At 44.4% G+C, this 14,149-nt stretch overlaps 1 protein-coding gene and 1 non-coding gene across 2 annotated transcripts; one reads left to right on the top strand and one right to left on the bottom strand.

Annotated features, from left to right (window-relative positions):
* The first annotated feature begins 3,492 nt into the window (after window positions 1-3,492).
* Window positions 3,493-8,594, top strand: NEFL (neurofilament light chain). Its single transcript, XM_056119207.1, has 4 exons — window positions 3,493-4,719; window positions 5,790-5,914; window positions 6,281-6,597; window positions 7,154-8,594. Exons 1-4 carry the CDS (start codon window positions 3,673-3,675, stop codon window positions 7,291-7,293), a joined length of 1,629 nt encoding a protein of 542 aa, XP_055975182.1. The 5' UTR covers window positions 3,493-3,672; the 3' UTR covers window positions 7,294-8,594.
* Window positions 8,595-13,528: 4,934 nt separating this feature from the next.
* LOC130028466 (U1 spliceosomal RNA) lies at window positions 13,529-13,692 on the bottom strand. Its single transcript, XR_008793197.1, has one exon. It is a non-coding gene; the product is annotated as a U1 spliceosomal RNA (small nuclear RNA).
* Between the last annotated feature and the right edge of the window lie 457 nt (window positions 13,693-14,149).

The raw sequence follows: 14,149 nt of genomic DNA, 5'->3' as shown, positions 1-14,149 counted from the left end.
TGGTCTGGGGCTATTCCCACTGCACACTGGTAGCAGAAATTTGCTTTCCAGACCCTGGATGATGCTTTTTATGGGGCTGCCCTGTATGTTTATAAGCTTCAAACTGAGCTTTTCTGGAGAAAAAGAACCACACAAGTCAACTTATGGTAAAAGTCAACAAGGCCTAGAAATCTCAAGTTTTCTGACATGATTGTGATTGAAGAAGCAAAATTTTCTCAGTGTTCTGAGAGCTACATTTAATAAACCCTATGAATGCATGTTACATTTTAACTAAATTATTTCACACAGTTACATATATGCAGATATACACAAAATTATAGAGATAGTAGTAAAAATAGATGGTAGATATTCTATTAATCAATATCACCACCAAATGTCTATATTTGCTTTCACTTATTTAATTTATTTTTGCTTTTGGGGTCACACCTGGCAATGCTCAGGGGTTACTCCTAGCTCTGTACTCAGGAATTACTCCTGGTATTGCTCCGGGGCCTTATGGGATGCTGGGAATCGAACCTGGGTCTGCTGCATGCAAGGCAAATGTCCTACCCACTGTACTATAGCTCTGGTTCCCCACTGATTTATTTTTGAGTTTTGGGCTACACCTGTCTCTGCTCAGTGGCTATTATGGCTGTGGTGGGAATTGAACCCAGGCCTCCAGCAAAATCATGTGCTTTAACCCACTGAGGTATCTCCCTAGCCTATATACAAATATACATGCATGTGGACACACACAAACACACACACAATTTTTGTCTCCTAGGAATATATTTTGCTGGCAGCCTTCAAACAATTTTGTATTGGTGGAGAAATATGGTTAAAGGGAATAAATGCACAAACGTGTGGCAAGAGCCATAAAACACCTCCTGAATAAACTGAGAGCTCTGTGAACAATGCTAATGCACAATCCTTGGTGCTAAGGGGAGGGAAACATCAAGCCTGCTTTTGTAAATAGAATTTCTAATGTTTACCTTTGTTTTGTCAAACAAAGTCTTGGACATTCAGCAAAACACAGGCTGAGGATTTCAAGAGGAGGATGACTGGACAGAACATCATAAACAAGATTGGCACCTAGCAGAAGAAAGCTGAGAGCAAGGTCACCAAAACCCAGACACAGGCTGGCTTCGGAGCTGCACTTCAGAATGGTGAATGTGAGGAGCTACTTTTAAAGAAGAGAGAGCGGTTAGAGCCATAAAGGCAGCAGATACATCTCTCTCTCTCCATTCCTGTCCCTGGGTTCACCAAAGACAATGACCCCTACCTGTCACTCTTAGCCTTTATTTCTAAAACCCAAAGGATGGCAGTCACTCACTGCCAGGCAGCCCCTCCAGCCTCCTTCCTGCTTCCTGGGTCGCCTTCAGTGCAGTCCAAGGCTTGAGCCAGGAGAAAAAGCTGATGGAACTAAGATCTCTGTGAGTGATCTGAAACTTGGATGGAAGGGAACAGGCACCAAAGAAATGAGTTCAAGAACACCTAAGAGGGTGATGCAAGGCAACTTACACATGTGAAGCACCTTTAATTTCTGAGGGCAGAGCAGGGGGGGAAATGCACTTGGATACTTTTAATTTACATGGGGAGTCAAGCAAATATGGCTTATCTAGGTGCCCTGTCCTACTTTCTTCCTCTCCACAGAGACTTCTTTTGACTTCGAATGGCAGATAAAAGAAGACTAGGACTGTCTGAGCAAGAAAATCATTAGAGTAAGAGCTCATGCCTGCAAGTGGCCAGCAAAAATCAGAACAGTCCAGTAGCTGCTGTCTGAAATCCTAGAACGTTTGAGCAAGATGGACTGCGAATACTGTCCTTCGTCTTGAGCGATGCACACTCCCCATGCCAATGTTTCTAGAGTTGCATTATTTGAGATGATTGATTGGTCTGAAAGCCCCGTGGAACTTCGCTACTAAGAAGAGGATATTAGAAATACGTGTTTTCAGAGGCGAAAGGACCTCGGAGAGTTTAAGCTTCACCCCATCTTCCAATCCGAGAGGAGCGCAGTAGTGCCCCAGCAATTGTGGAGACCCCCCACCCTACCTCACCCCCAGTTTGCAGTTCTTCCGCGTTCCCGGGAGTGCGACCCGGCTTCTACACGGGAAAACGCATACCCGCATACGCAAACCCGTACCAGGCGTCACACTTTTCGTCTTTAATAAAAGATTAATAAATTCCTCCTTGAGTGCTATTCATATGAAAAAGGAAAAAATCAAGAGCTTTAAAAAACAAAAAAAACGAGGGTTCCAATGCAAATTCACGGAACTGGGGATCCCTCACATCACTCGGGCAAAGCCTCCGCAAGCCGCAGCTGGGCGGCGTTGGTGTTCACCCGGTTTCGGGTGTCGCCGTGTGGGTGAGAGGTAATCGCTGGTTCCTGGTAGACTCCGTGATTTATTTATTAGAGATCAGGAATGATTGCGGGGGGGGGGGGGGGATGATGAGGCTATTTTCTGTGCGCCCCAGAACTCAAGATCTCGACTTGGGTACTCTTGGGAGAAGGCACCGGGCACTCGGGGCTGGGTGCAGCTTCTCTCGAACATCGGCCACCTGCAGGGCTGGTCGGAAAGCATCAGGTTGGGACAGCACATGTGTCCAAAGAGGGAAAGGCCTTTCAAGGTGCTGGAGGTGGCGGTGTCAAGCCGGAATTGAGTTTGGAGAGCGCACCGGCACCAGACTCCCTCTCGGCCGAGTTTCAGGCTCATCCCCGCCTCTCACCCGCACGCTGCAATGCGCTGCGAGTACCCGGGGCCTCCTTCTCCCCGAGAAACAGTGCGGGTCGAGAGACAGTGAAACACGGTCATTGAGGGCTGAGAGTTTCGAAACCATGATCTGGACTCGCGCTGTGCCGCAGTTTCCCTGGTGTGCGAGTGCCGAGAAGCAGCGCTTTCAAGAATCCCGCGGGATGAAATAAAAAGAAAAAGCCGGGGAAAGCGACGAAGATTCGGAAACTTTCCTCCCTGCCGCATCCTTGCCACCTCCTTCGACTTTCGCTGGTGTTCCGGACGCCCTAGTGGCGCCGCAGTCACACAAACACCATGCAGGGACTGGGGGCGGGGGGTGGGGTAGGGTGGGGTGCGATGGGGGGTGGGCGGAGATGAAGGGGGTTGCTTTGGGGAAGGGGCGATCTGCTCTGCAGGTGCGCGCGCACGTGTGTGTGTGTGTGTGTGTGTGTGTGTGTGTGTGTGTGTTAGGGTGTATTACAAATATCGGGAGAGGGGAAACCTGAGTTTTTAATAGGCAGGAAAAAATCTTTTTTTTTTTTTAAACCGGGGGCACGTTAGGTTCCAAGCGATACGAGATCAAGGAATAAGTAGGGTGGGAGAAGAGCAGGAAAAGGCCGTGAGTGAGGGTCGACGGGTGTCAGAGGGAAAAAACAGAGAGGAGTCAGAGAGAAAAAGTGGCCAGGACGAGCGCCGCAGCCTTCTCGCTGCGGGTCGCCACCCCCCTCTCTCTGCCTTTTGCGCAGAATCCTCCCTTTGGCTGCAGCAGCGCGCTGCCCCCACCGGCCCGGTGCGCGGTGATCGATCGCGGCCTGCGTCAGAATGCTCCCCGCGTATAAATAGAGGCGGCAGGACGGCGCCGAGCCGCACACAGCCATCCATCCTCCCTCCTCCTCTCCCTCTCTCCCCTGCTCTTCCTTCTCTCCAGGCCCCTGCAGCCAGAGGGACGCCGATCGCCACCATGAGTTCCTTCAGCTACGAGCCGTACTACTCGACCACCTACAAGCGGCGCTACGTGGAGTCGCCCCGGGTGCACATCTCCAGCGTGCGCAGCGGCTACAGCACCGCGCGCTCCGCGTACTCCAGCTACTCGGCGCCGGTCTCCTCCTCCCTGTCGGTGCGCCGCAGCTACTCGTCCAGCTCCGGCTCTCTGATGCCCAGCCTGGAAAACCTCGACCTGAGCCAGGTAGCGGCCATCAGCAACGACCTGAAGTCGATCCGCACGCAGGAGAAGGCGCAGCTGCAAGACCTCAACGACCGCTTCGCCTGCTTCATCGAGCGCGTGCACGAGCTGGAGCAGCAGAACAAGGTCTTGGAAGCGGAGCTGCTGGTGCTGCGCCAGAAGCACTCGGAACCGTCCCGCTTCCGGGCGCTGTACGAGCAGGAGATCCGCGACCTGCGCCTGGCGGCCGAAGACGCCACCAACGAGAAGCAGGCGCTGCAGGGCGAGCGCGAGGGGCTGGAGGAGACCCTGCGGAACCTGCAGGCGCGCTACGAAGAGGAGGTGCTGAGCCGCGAGGACGCCGAGGGCCGGCTGATGGAGGCGCGCAAAGGGGCCGACGAGGCCGCGCTCGCCCGCGCCGAGCTCGAGAAGCGCATCGACAGCCTGATGGACGAGATCGCCTTCCTGAAGAAAGTGCACGAAGAGGAGATCGCCGAGCTGCAGGCGCAGATCCAGTACGCGCAGATCTCCGTGGAGATGGATGTCTCCTCCAAGCCCGACCTCTCGGCCGCGCTCAAGGACATCCGCGCCCAGTACGAGAAACTAGCGGCCAAGAACATGCAGAACGCCGAAGAGTGGTTCAAGAGCCGCTTCACGGTGCTCACCGAGAGCGCTGCCAAGAACACGGACGCGGTGCGCGCCGCCAAGGACGAGGTGTCCGAGAGCCGCCGCCTGCTCAAGGCCAAAACCCTGGAGATCGAAGCCTGCCGGGGCATGAACGAAGCGCTGGAGAAGCAGTTGCAGGAACTGGAGGACAAACAGAATGCTGACATTAGTGCCATGCAGGTACCTCATCCTGCAAAACAGTGGGAGGCGGGTAGGGGCCACGGAGTGCGGGGTGGGGGTGGGTGGGGGTTGGAATTTAGAGCGCGCCCACTGAATAGAAACCAGTGAGCTGGCATTTGCTGGCACCTATTACGGGGTGGAATCTGGCTCCTTTGCATCTGGGTGGGTGGGGCGGGGGTTAGTAGCAGGGGTCGAGGGGCGCGACTGCAGTCTAGGAAGACGCCCTTGTTTCACTTGTAACTCAGTTCCGCAGTAAGGCTGCCCTGCCCTGCAGGGGGCGGGTGCCCTGGAGGAAGGGGGTGGCAGCTGGGCGTTGCCCTTCGCCTCTCTTTCCACGGTCCCGCATTAAGTACAAGTTTTTTAGCACGGTTAACCATCTGGTTAAATAAAGCGAAGAACTCTCATCACTTCTTTATGACTAGTTTTGCCAGCCACTTCCTTTCCTTAGTAGGTGGATTAGGAATACAGTAAAAAAAAAAAAGGCAATAGGTAATGATGCTGTTGTACGGTGGTACAACATCTCTCTTAAGGATCTCCATCTGCTAAGGAGGAAAAAAAACATTAATATAGTCATTGTCACTGTCACCGTCCTCCCGTTGTTCATCGGTTTGCTGGAGCGGGCCCAGTAACATTGTGAGACTTGTTAGTGACATAGAAAATATTTTAGGTAAAATAAAAAATTAAATCTAATTATATTCTATAAAGAAATGGAATAATATCTACCATGTGACCTGGATAAAATCAATGACAGGATTCTCCCTTCCCCTTTAAACAGGTTTAATAACCTACAGGCATGCTATGATGACCATTAGACTGCATTAACTAAATAAAAAAAATTTAAGTTCATTTTTGGTTTTCATCTCATGAAGCTGAATGTGTGTGTGGGGGGAGGGTTTGTTGGGCAGAGAAAGAAATACTTAAAAAGAGAAGGTGCAGCTGTTTTAGGGGAGATTTTATCTGTGTGTACTTTGATTTTTAGTAAGCCTAGGCCTTTGCAGCAATGCTGTAGCAAAATGGTTGCAGCTGGGATTTATGCTTGGTTCTCTCTCTTTTTCCCCACACCCATACAGGACACAATCAACAAATTAGAAAATGAATTGAGGACCACAAAGAGTGAAATGGCCCGGTACCTAAAAGAATACCAAGACCTTCTCAATGTGAAGATGGCGTTGGATATTGAGATTGCAGCTTACAGGTAAGAACAGAGGCACAGCCATTCAGCCTAAACCAGCAACTCAGATTCCATTTCTATTGAATCAAAAACCTTCACAGGCTTTTAAAAAAATGCCTAAGAATCTGATTCTGTAATAAAGAGCCCTATTCTTAGCTTCCATTACATTGAAAATCCAATAGGACTACTTTTGCTCTCATTTTTCTTTTTTTCTTAGTATCAATCATAACATCACAATGTTTGTTAATTTTATACCCATCCCTTTAGTATTTTCTAACCTTATTCTTGCTTGTGAGTCAGGGTGGCCTTAGGGGAAGAGGATGAGGGGTGGGCTCAGGGCCAGTCACTCAAAACACTTTCATGTTGATGTTTGTTCTCCCTCCCTTAAAGGAAACTCTTGGAAGGTGAAGAGACACGACTAAGTTTCACCAGCGTGGGAAGCATAACTAGCGGCTACTCTCAGAGCTCCCAGGTCTTTGGCAGGTCTGCCTTTAGTGGCTTGCAAACCAGCTCCTACCTGATGTCCACCCGCTCCTTCCCATCCTACTACACCAGCCATGTTCAGGAGGAACAGATTGAGGTGGAGGAGACTATCGAAGCCACGAAAGCTGAGGAAGCCAAAGATGAACCCCCTTCTGAAGGAGAAGCTGAAGAAGAGAAGGAGAAGGAAGAGGCTGAAGAGGAGGAAGGAGCAGAGGAGGAAGACGGTAGGATAAGAAACAAATCCCTACAACTCCCAGGGCAGACTAGGCCTTGGCTATGTATAAGCTCTAAACTTACTCCTGAATTTAGAATCTTAGGTTAGATCTTCAACAAAAATTTGGCAAACACCTGATTTCTTAAGTTTGCAGTTCTCCCAGAGATATATATCTCTGCTTCGATTGGTAGTTTGAAGAAAGTAATATTTGAAAATATTAACTATATCATTAATATAATTATGAAGAGGAATAAATATATTCCTCTCATGCAATATTTTTGTGTCCTAAAGGACAGAAGTGAATACCATGTATATAATATAATGAAGTCCCGGAGAAAAACAAAGTGCTCATTACTGCAAAGTCCATTTCAGTAGGTATCTAGTGGCAACGGATCTTGGTAAGCATGGATGATTGCGCTTGATTTGTGGGAGTGGAGCTCTCAGTGGTTTGGGGGAAGTATTCTACATTGGGTTTTCACACAAAACTGTGCATAAAGAATTTATGTATAAAGGATTCTGTACTTACCCTAAATTTGGAATTCATAAACTTTCTTTTCATGTTTAAGCTGCCAAGGAAGAATCTGAAGATGCAAAGGAGGAAGAAGAAGGAGGCGAAGGTGAAGAAGAAGAAACCAAAGAAGCTGAGGAAGAAGAAAAGAAAGAAGAAGGTGCTGGAGAGGAACAGGCAACGAAGAAGAAAGATTGAGTCCCCTTTTCTTAACTCTTCCAAGAATAATTCTCCCCAAATCCAGTCAACCCATCACCAACCAACCAGTTGAGTTCCAGATACTATATGAATTAAGAAGTCAATATATGTTTATTTCTGAGATGACTTAGATTGGACATTAAGTGTTGTGCTATGACTTTTCTCCTTATGCAGAGTACCTGTTTGCTTGCAGAGTGGCTTCCTGGCTTGCTGCCAGTATGTGCATGGTCCACGCTTATGAGTTCAGGATCTATGGCAATTTGAATAATTCAAATGTTTACAATAAAAAGGATCACATGAACAAATGAGTTTGCTAATGTTCCTGTTAAACACTATGGATAAAATAGTCCTTTGATTCTTTGGTGGTTAGAGATTAAAGACCTCGAATTATGTGCAATAATAGTAAATAAAGTTATACTGAATGACACGTCTTGCTGTGATTGTTGACTTACTTAAAATGTCCTAAGAAGGTACCAATATAAACCATGTATCAGTGGACTATTGACCTCAGAATTTTTTAAATCAAAAATTTTATAGCAATTTTTTATACTGCACTTCTCTCATGGTAATTCCCAGGGCTAAATTTAAGTCATTAGCATTCATGAACTCTTTTTCCAATCCCAAATGTTCCTACTAACAAATGAGTGAAGGAGAGTTTTTAGAGGTACCTTTTGTTTCATAACTAGAAAATAATTTGCCCCATAAAATATACTAGATTGTGGAGGAAGAGTTTGTTGGATGCAATTCTGAATTATGTAATAGATATATCCTTGACAGTAAATAGGTAATCACAATACAAATATGTAATAGTAAATGCAGTGTGGATAAGAATATGAAATCTACTCATCCATAATTATAATGACATTTTAATGTTCTCTAAATATCATTAGCAGAGGTTGAAACCCCAGCAATGTTATAATCAGAGGGAACATTTTTTTTAAATCAGTGAATAATTTGGGATAGAAATAGTAAGAATAGAAATAGGCTTATTTGCCATTGGAAACACGTTGCCTGTAATCCTGAGCTCATGATTGAGTGTGTGGTTAGCTTAATTCTATTGCCTCAAATAAACAGCAGTTAATGACATCTGTTTTTAAACCTTTTAAAAACTACAGATACAGATAATGAAATTGTTATCAGTCACTAACAGGGGGGAGATTACCTATTTGTATGTTACATTGCCATTGCTCTGCATGTCTTTATGGAAAATATTTGGATTTCACTGATAATTCTAACTGGTTGGACATTGCATCAACTACACACCCTGTCTGTCCTTCCTGTTCACTGTAAAGTTATGAAAGCTCTTGTACTTGCGCTCCATGTGGAATGTAGATTGTCTGCTGTTCTGCTTCTGTTATTATAACTCTGTCAGTAAATTGAACTCAATATTTGTTTTTTAGACAACCTCTAAAAGTCATGAATTTAATCCAGAACCAGTTTCCATACTATTTCTGGTTTAAAAAAAATATGGTACCACAAGAATAGGTAAAATGTTTCTTTATCTACCATGACAATGTGAATTTGGACTATGAGTTTAGCTACTGAGAAACTATGAAGATTCTCAAGACATTAACTTCTGTATAGACTATGCATTGTCTCAAAAACAAATCTTTTTCACATTTTTCGTTGATTAAACATGGGACAATATCCATGATACGTTTTAGACAGAAGCAAATAACTTGTTAAAAAGTTACTTTTCACTAATTGGAAACAGCTGGTTGGTTTAAGAATTACTTGAAGTCAGAGCTCTGTACCATACTCTCTCCTGTGTGCCATAATAAAATACTGAAAAAATGCACTAAATGGATTTGAAGTTTTATTTTCAAAAAAATTCCAAAACGCAGGCCTTTCTGAAAGTTCAGTACCTTTCTCCCTTCCTCACACCCCAGACCCTAGTTCTTTTTCAGTGTACTCTTATTTTCCCTGGATAACACTCTTCCACCACCCATTCACCATCAGCCTATTCAGCAAAACAGACATTGGGTGTTCACAATGCTCATTTCCTGTCTTTAACCTCTCTAGTTTAATGCTTCACCAAGTACACTTGATGGTGTTGTTGATGTATCTTGTATCCACGCACATATCTCCATGTATTCTGTGACTTCTCTAGGAAACTTCCAAAGTTTTCTCAATCTTCATCAATTAGCACATTACTAATCTTTTATTTTTTTCAACTTTTTTTTTTATGTCACACCCAGCGATGCATAGGGGTAACTCCTGGTGGTGCTCAGGGGACCATATGGAATGCTGGGAATCGAACCATGGTTGGCCACATGCAAGGCAAACGCACTACCTGCTGTGCTATTGCTCCAGCCCCATCTTTTAAAAAGACATTTTGATCATATCCTCTTGGTTTAAATGGTCTAATACTCCCCCTACCCCCCCCTCCACATTTAGTATAGAGCTAAAATCTTCAAGGTGATTTGTTTGTTTTTGGACCATACCCAGTGGCGCTCAGTGCTTACTCCTCGGCTCTGTGCTCAGGGATCACTCCTGATAGTGTTCAGGAGACCATCTACAGTGCTAGGGATTTAACTGGAGTCAGCTCTGTGCAAGGCAAGAATCTTTAGCTCTGTACTATCTCCCAGTCCTTGGAGGTGCTTTTAAGGACTACATAGTCAGACCCTGTTCTACATCTGTGACTTCACCCTCTGTGTGTTTGTTTGCCCCCAACTTCCAGTGTTCCAGTTACCCTGATTCTCTTACCTGACACAGGGTTGTGCTCATTTCTGTCTGGCGTACTATTCTTTTCTCTGTCAGTCAGTTCCTGCACACCCTTTAGATTCAGACTTTTTTCCTCCTAGGGAAAGCTTCTATGACAGGACTTCTTTTAAATGTATTCCTAAGACCTTGCAGATTTTTCAGATTTTCACCTACTGAAATCATCATCACATGGTTATAAGGTAAAGTTTGCATTTCCTTCACGCAAGAGCTATTAGAAGCATGAAAATCAGACTTCCTGTTCACTGTTTGATTCCAATATCTAGCAGCTTCTACCAGAGCGGACAGAGTACAGTATATGTTGGTTGAATGAATAATTGATGACTAGAAAGACAAGAGTCATCAAAAGCTATGGAGAGAGCAGAGAACCAAAAAATCAGTCTCTTCTGGATTCTCATGTGATTTTGTTTGGGTACACTGAACATTCCCATCCCCACCCTGCTCTCAATCTTATCTACAGAAGAGTTCACTAGTTGACACTTCAAATCCTTTTAGATTCAAATTTTCTTAACACAAAAAATGAAAAAGATTCAGTACTCTGTTTTAGAAGCATGGATTGAATGGCTGAATGGGAAACATGCCTATAATTATTATTAGCAGAAAGTTTATTATTGGCATTAAATTGGTAAGCAATTAACTTGCTTAATTTTTGTTTCAAGTGGATATTCTAGTGTTTCCTACATACTATTCTAAGAGCACTATACGTATTAATTGACATATTTTGTTTATAGCAATATTATGAGCCCAGTATAATTATATAATTATCACCACTGATTTACAAGTCAGAAATTAAAGTTAGGTAACTTGACCAAGGTCACATAACTAGTTAGTGGCAAAATTTGAACTAAAACCTCATGGTTTAGCTCTGTCCAAGATTTTACCCAATATACCATATAGCTTCTCCTGCAACTCAGTGAGGGAGGCCCCCATAAAATGAAGGATATTTTCACAGACACATGCTGAGGCAGATTAGCAGAGCTCTTATTATATACATTCTGTGTCAATTGAAAGGACACTTTCACATTTATTATATAACATTGTAGTTAGAAAGTTCAGGCTTTACTTAATTATTTACACCATACCTAATTCTTCAACCTGATTTTAATTAAAAACAAAATACAGAAAACAGGTCTTATAAAGCAGAGATAAATTTGAATTTGATAAAGGGTCACCAACTTTCAGGAAGTTGATTCACTAGGTGTTGCTCTTCTATCTGACCACAGATCTGTATTTCAGTTTAATTCGTCTTCAATTGTTTCTTCTTTTTCTTGTCCAGTCCTTCTGTATAGTCCACTTCTTCGGAGTCATTCTTCTTGCACACCTTCACATTATAATCACTTTATTTATTTATTTATTTTGCTTTTTTGTCACACTTGGTGATGCTCAGGGGTTATTCCTGGTTCTGCACTCAGGAATTACTCTTGGTGGTGCTCAGGGGACCATATGGGATGCTGGGAATCAGACCTGGGTTGACCACGTGCAAGGCAAATGCCCTACCCACTGAGCTATCGCTCCAGCCCCATGTTATTATCATTTTATTTTATTATTATTATTATTTTAATTTATGTATTGAATCACTGTGATAACTATTACAAAGATTTCAGGTTTAAGTCTCAGTATACAATGATCAAACACCCATCCCTTCACCAGTGCATATTTTCGACCACCAAGAACCCCAATATACCCCCCCATCCCAACTTTCCCCATATCTGAGAGGCAGATAATTGCCACTTAATCTCTTTTTACTTTGATTACATTCATTATTTCGACAAAAGATGCACCATTATTATTTGGATTTTCCCCCCAACATTCAAACCTACTGAAAAGGCATTGTGAAATCATTTGTTTTCTATTGCTGGTTATGAAGACCATATGATGTCATGTGGCCGCAATTTTGGATTTCTGATATTTTACTAATTAAGTCTGGAGGAATTTCTGCCAAAAGCTGAATAGTTCTGAGATTGGTTTGTGTGACTCTGGGGACCTAGCCATGCCGGAGAACTGCATGTAGGGGGGCAACTTGTGGTCTTGGGGGGGGGCAAGAAGGACAAGCCGGTTCCACCCCCCATCCCATGAAGCCGTAGTTGTCCCGTCATTGCCAGCTCATACTTGACTGTCCAATAAGCTCTGAGGCAGCAGCCACTGTGCCTGGGCAGGGGGTAGGGGGCAGAAGAGACAGACACCCTTTCCCTTTTGGGGGGGGCGGGGAGGGCACGGTGCCATAGCTTAATGCATAATCCATTCACATTTCTGCCAAAAGCTTCTGGGTTCTGAATTAGGTCCCTGTGCCTGTGGGGCCCTGGCTGTGCTGGAGAGCTGCTCTTGGGGGGCAACTGTGGTCTTGGCGGGGCAAGAAGGATGTGTTGGTTCTGCCCCCCATCCCATGAGGCCGCAGTTGCCCCATTCGTTACTGTCATTTTAAATCATTCAAAAGGTCAGCTAAATAAATAAGATTGTTGTTTCCCTCCCCATGACTCACAACTAAATGCCTGTGCTGAGTGGGCATTTTAATAAATGTTTTCATAACAATACCAAAGGATTGATGTTTGTGAGAATCTTTTATAAACATAACTGGAATGGAGAATTTCTCTTTCTCCGTTGGAACATAAGAATGAAAACTGGGAACTGGAGTGATAGCACAGCGGGTAGGGCACTTGCCTTGCACGCGGCTGACCCAGGTTCTATTCCCAGCATCCCATATGGTCCCCTGAGCACCGTCAGGGATAATTCTTTTCTGGGGGGAGGGGTCACACCCGGCGATGCTCAGGGGTTACTCCTGGCTCTGCACTCAGGAATGACTCCTGGTGGTGCCCTACCCGCTGTGCTATCACTCCAGCCCCCAGGGATAATTCTTGAGTGCAGAGCCAGGAGTGACCCCTGTGTATCGCTGGGTGTGACCCAAAAAGAAAAAAAAAAGAATGAAAACTGATCCAACCTGAATTCACACTTGAAAGGGGTTCTCCGTGACTTGAGCATGTTTTCTTCTTGGGAAAATGTGCAACAGAATATACTGCAGCGAGTTACACAAGCTCTGCAGTGGGACCATTTTCAGCTTAAGGATGTTATAAAATTCCCAGTGAAGAGACCTGGAAAGTGAAACAATGAAACAACATAGGACAAAAATTAAGACAAAACTTTCAGTAGCCTCAGAAAATAGAATAATTAGTTCAATTCTCGTTAACACAGATAACTATTCATACATGGAGAACTGCATAAAACACAACAATTTAAAAAGAAAAATTTTTTTAAATTTTTTTAAAATTTTTGGCTTTTTGGGTCACACCTGGTGATGCACAGGGGCTACTCCTGGCTCTGCACTCAGGAGTTATTCCTGTCGATGCTTAAAGAACCATATGGGGTACTGGGAATCAAACCCGGGTTGACCATGTGCAAGACAAACGCCCTACCCGCTGTGGTATCTCTCCAGTCCCTAAAAAGAAAATTTAAAGGGAAAAATCATATTCTTCCATCTTGTTCATTGCATGTTATTCTTTAGGCCTTATATGTATTTTTTCAGAGAAAAGCTTGAACGTAGTCCCCTACTACCACAAATTATACAGTAAAGTTTCCCACATTGGGAGAAATTGTGGAGGTCGGCACATCTGGAGTGCAATGGATAAGACTTGCCATGGGAAAACCACTTTCATGACCATGGTATCTTACCTGCCAAGTAAATATATTGTTATTTATATTTTGATGTAAATTACCTGTGTTAGTCTATGTTAATCATGTGGCAGGCATAGTTCTAGGTACAAAAAAACCAAAACAATAAATAATCTTTCTTTAGGAGCTACAGTGGTGTGTGTTTCTCTCTCTCTCTCTCTCTCTTTGTGGTGTGTGTGTGTCTGTGTGTGTGTGTGTGTGTGAGAGAGAGAGAGAGAGAGAGAGAGAGAGAGAGAACAATTTGCAAGTAAGTCAATAAGTGGGTGACTTTTGATTCACCTGTGACCTGAAATGACCAGAGGAAGGTTGTTTTAAGTAAAGGGAACTGCAGCTGTAAAAATTTGGTTGGTTTGGATGGTTTGGAAGTGTCTTATGCTTGTTGCTGAGCATTAAGAACGAGACTGAAAGCAGAGAGATGGGCAGACAAGGCGACATACATTGTGCAGGGCTTGTGGATCAAGAAGTTTCAATA

This window comes from Sorex fumeus, unplaced genomic scaffold (genome assembly GCF_029834395.1).
Source record: "Sorex fumeus unplaced genomic scaffold, SorFum_2.1 ptg000039l, whole genome shotgun sequence".
NCBI lineage: Eukaryota > Metazoa > Chordata > Mammalia > Eulipotyphla > Soricidae > Sorex > Sorex fumeus.
The sequence above is the reverse complement of the archived record's forward strand: the minus strand, read 5'-3'. Positions and strand labels throughout refer to the sequence as shown.

What these genes read in the sequence shown, in the direction of transcription:
- NEFL (XM_056119207.1), top strand. Translation starts at nt 3,673, where the DNA reads ATGAGTTCCTTCAGCTACGAGCCGTACTACTCGACCACCTACAAGCGG. An exon ending in CTGACATTAGTGCCATGCAG is followed by an intron (nt 4,720 to 5,789) that starts GTACCTCATCCT and finishes ACACCCATACAG; the next exon opens with GACACAATCAACAAATTAGA. An exon ending in ATTGAGATTGCAGCTTACAG is followed by an intron (nt 5,915 to 6,280) that starts GTAAGAACAGAG and finishes CCTCCCTTAAAG; the next exon opens with GAAACTCTTGGAAGGTGAAG.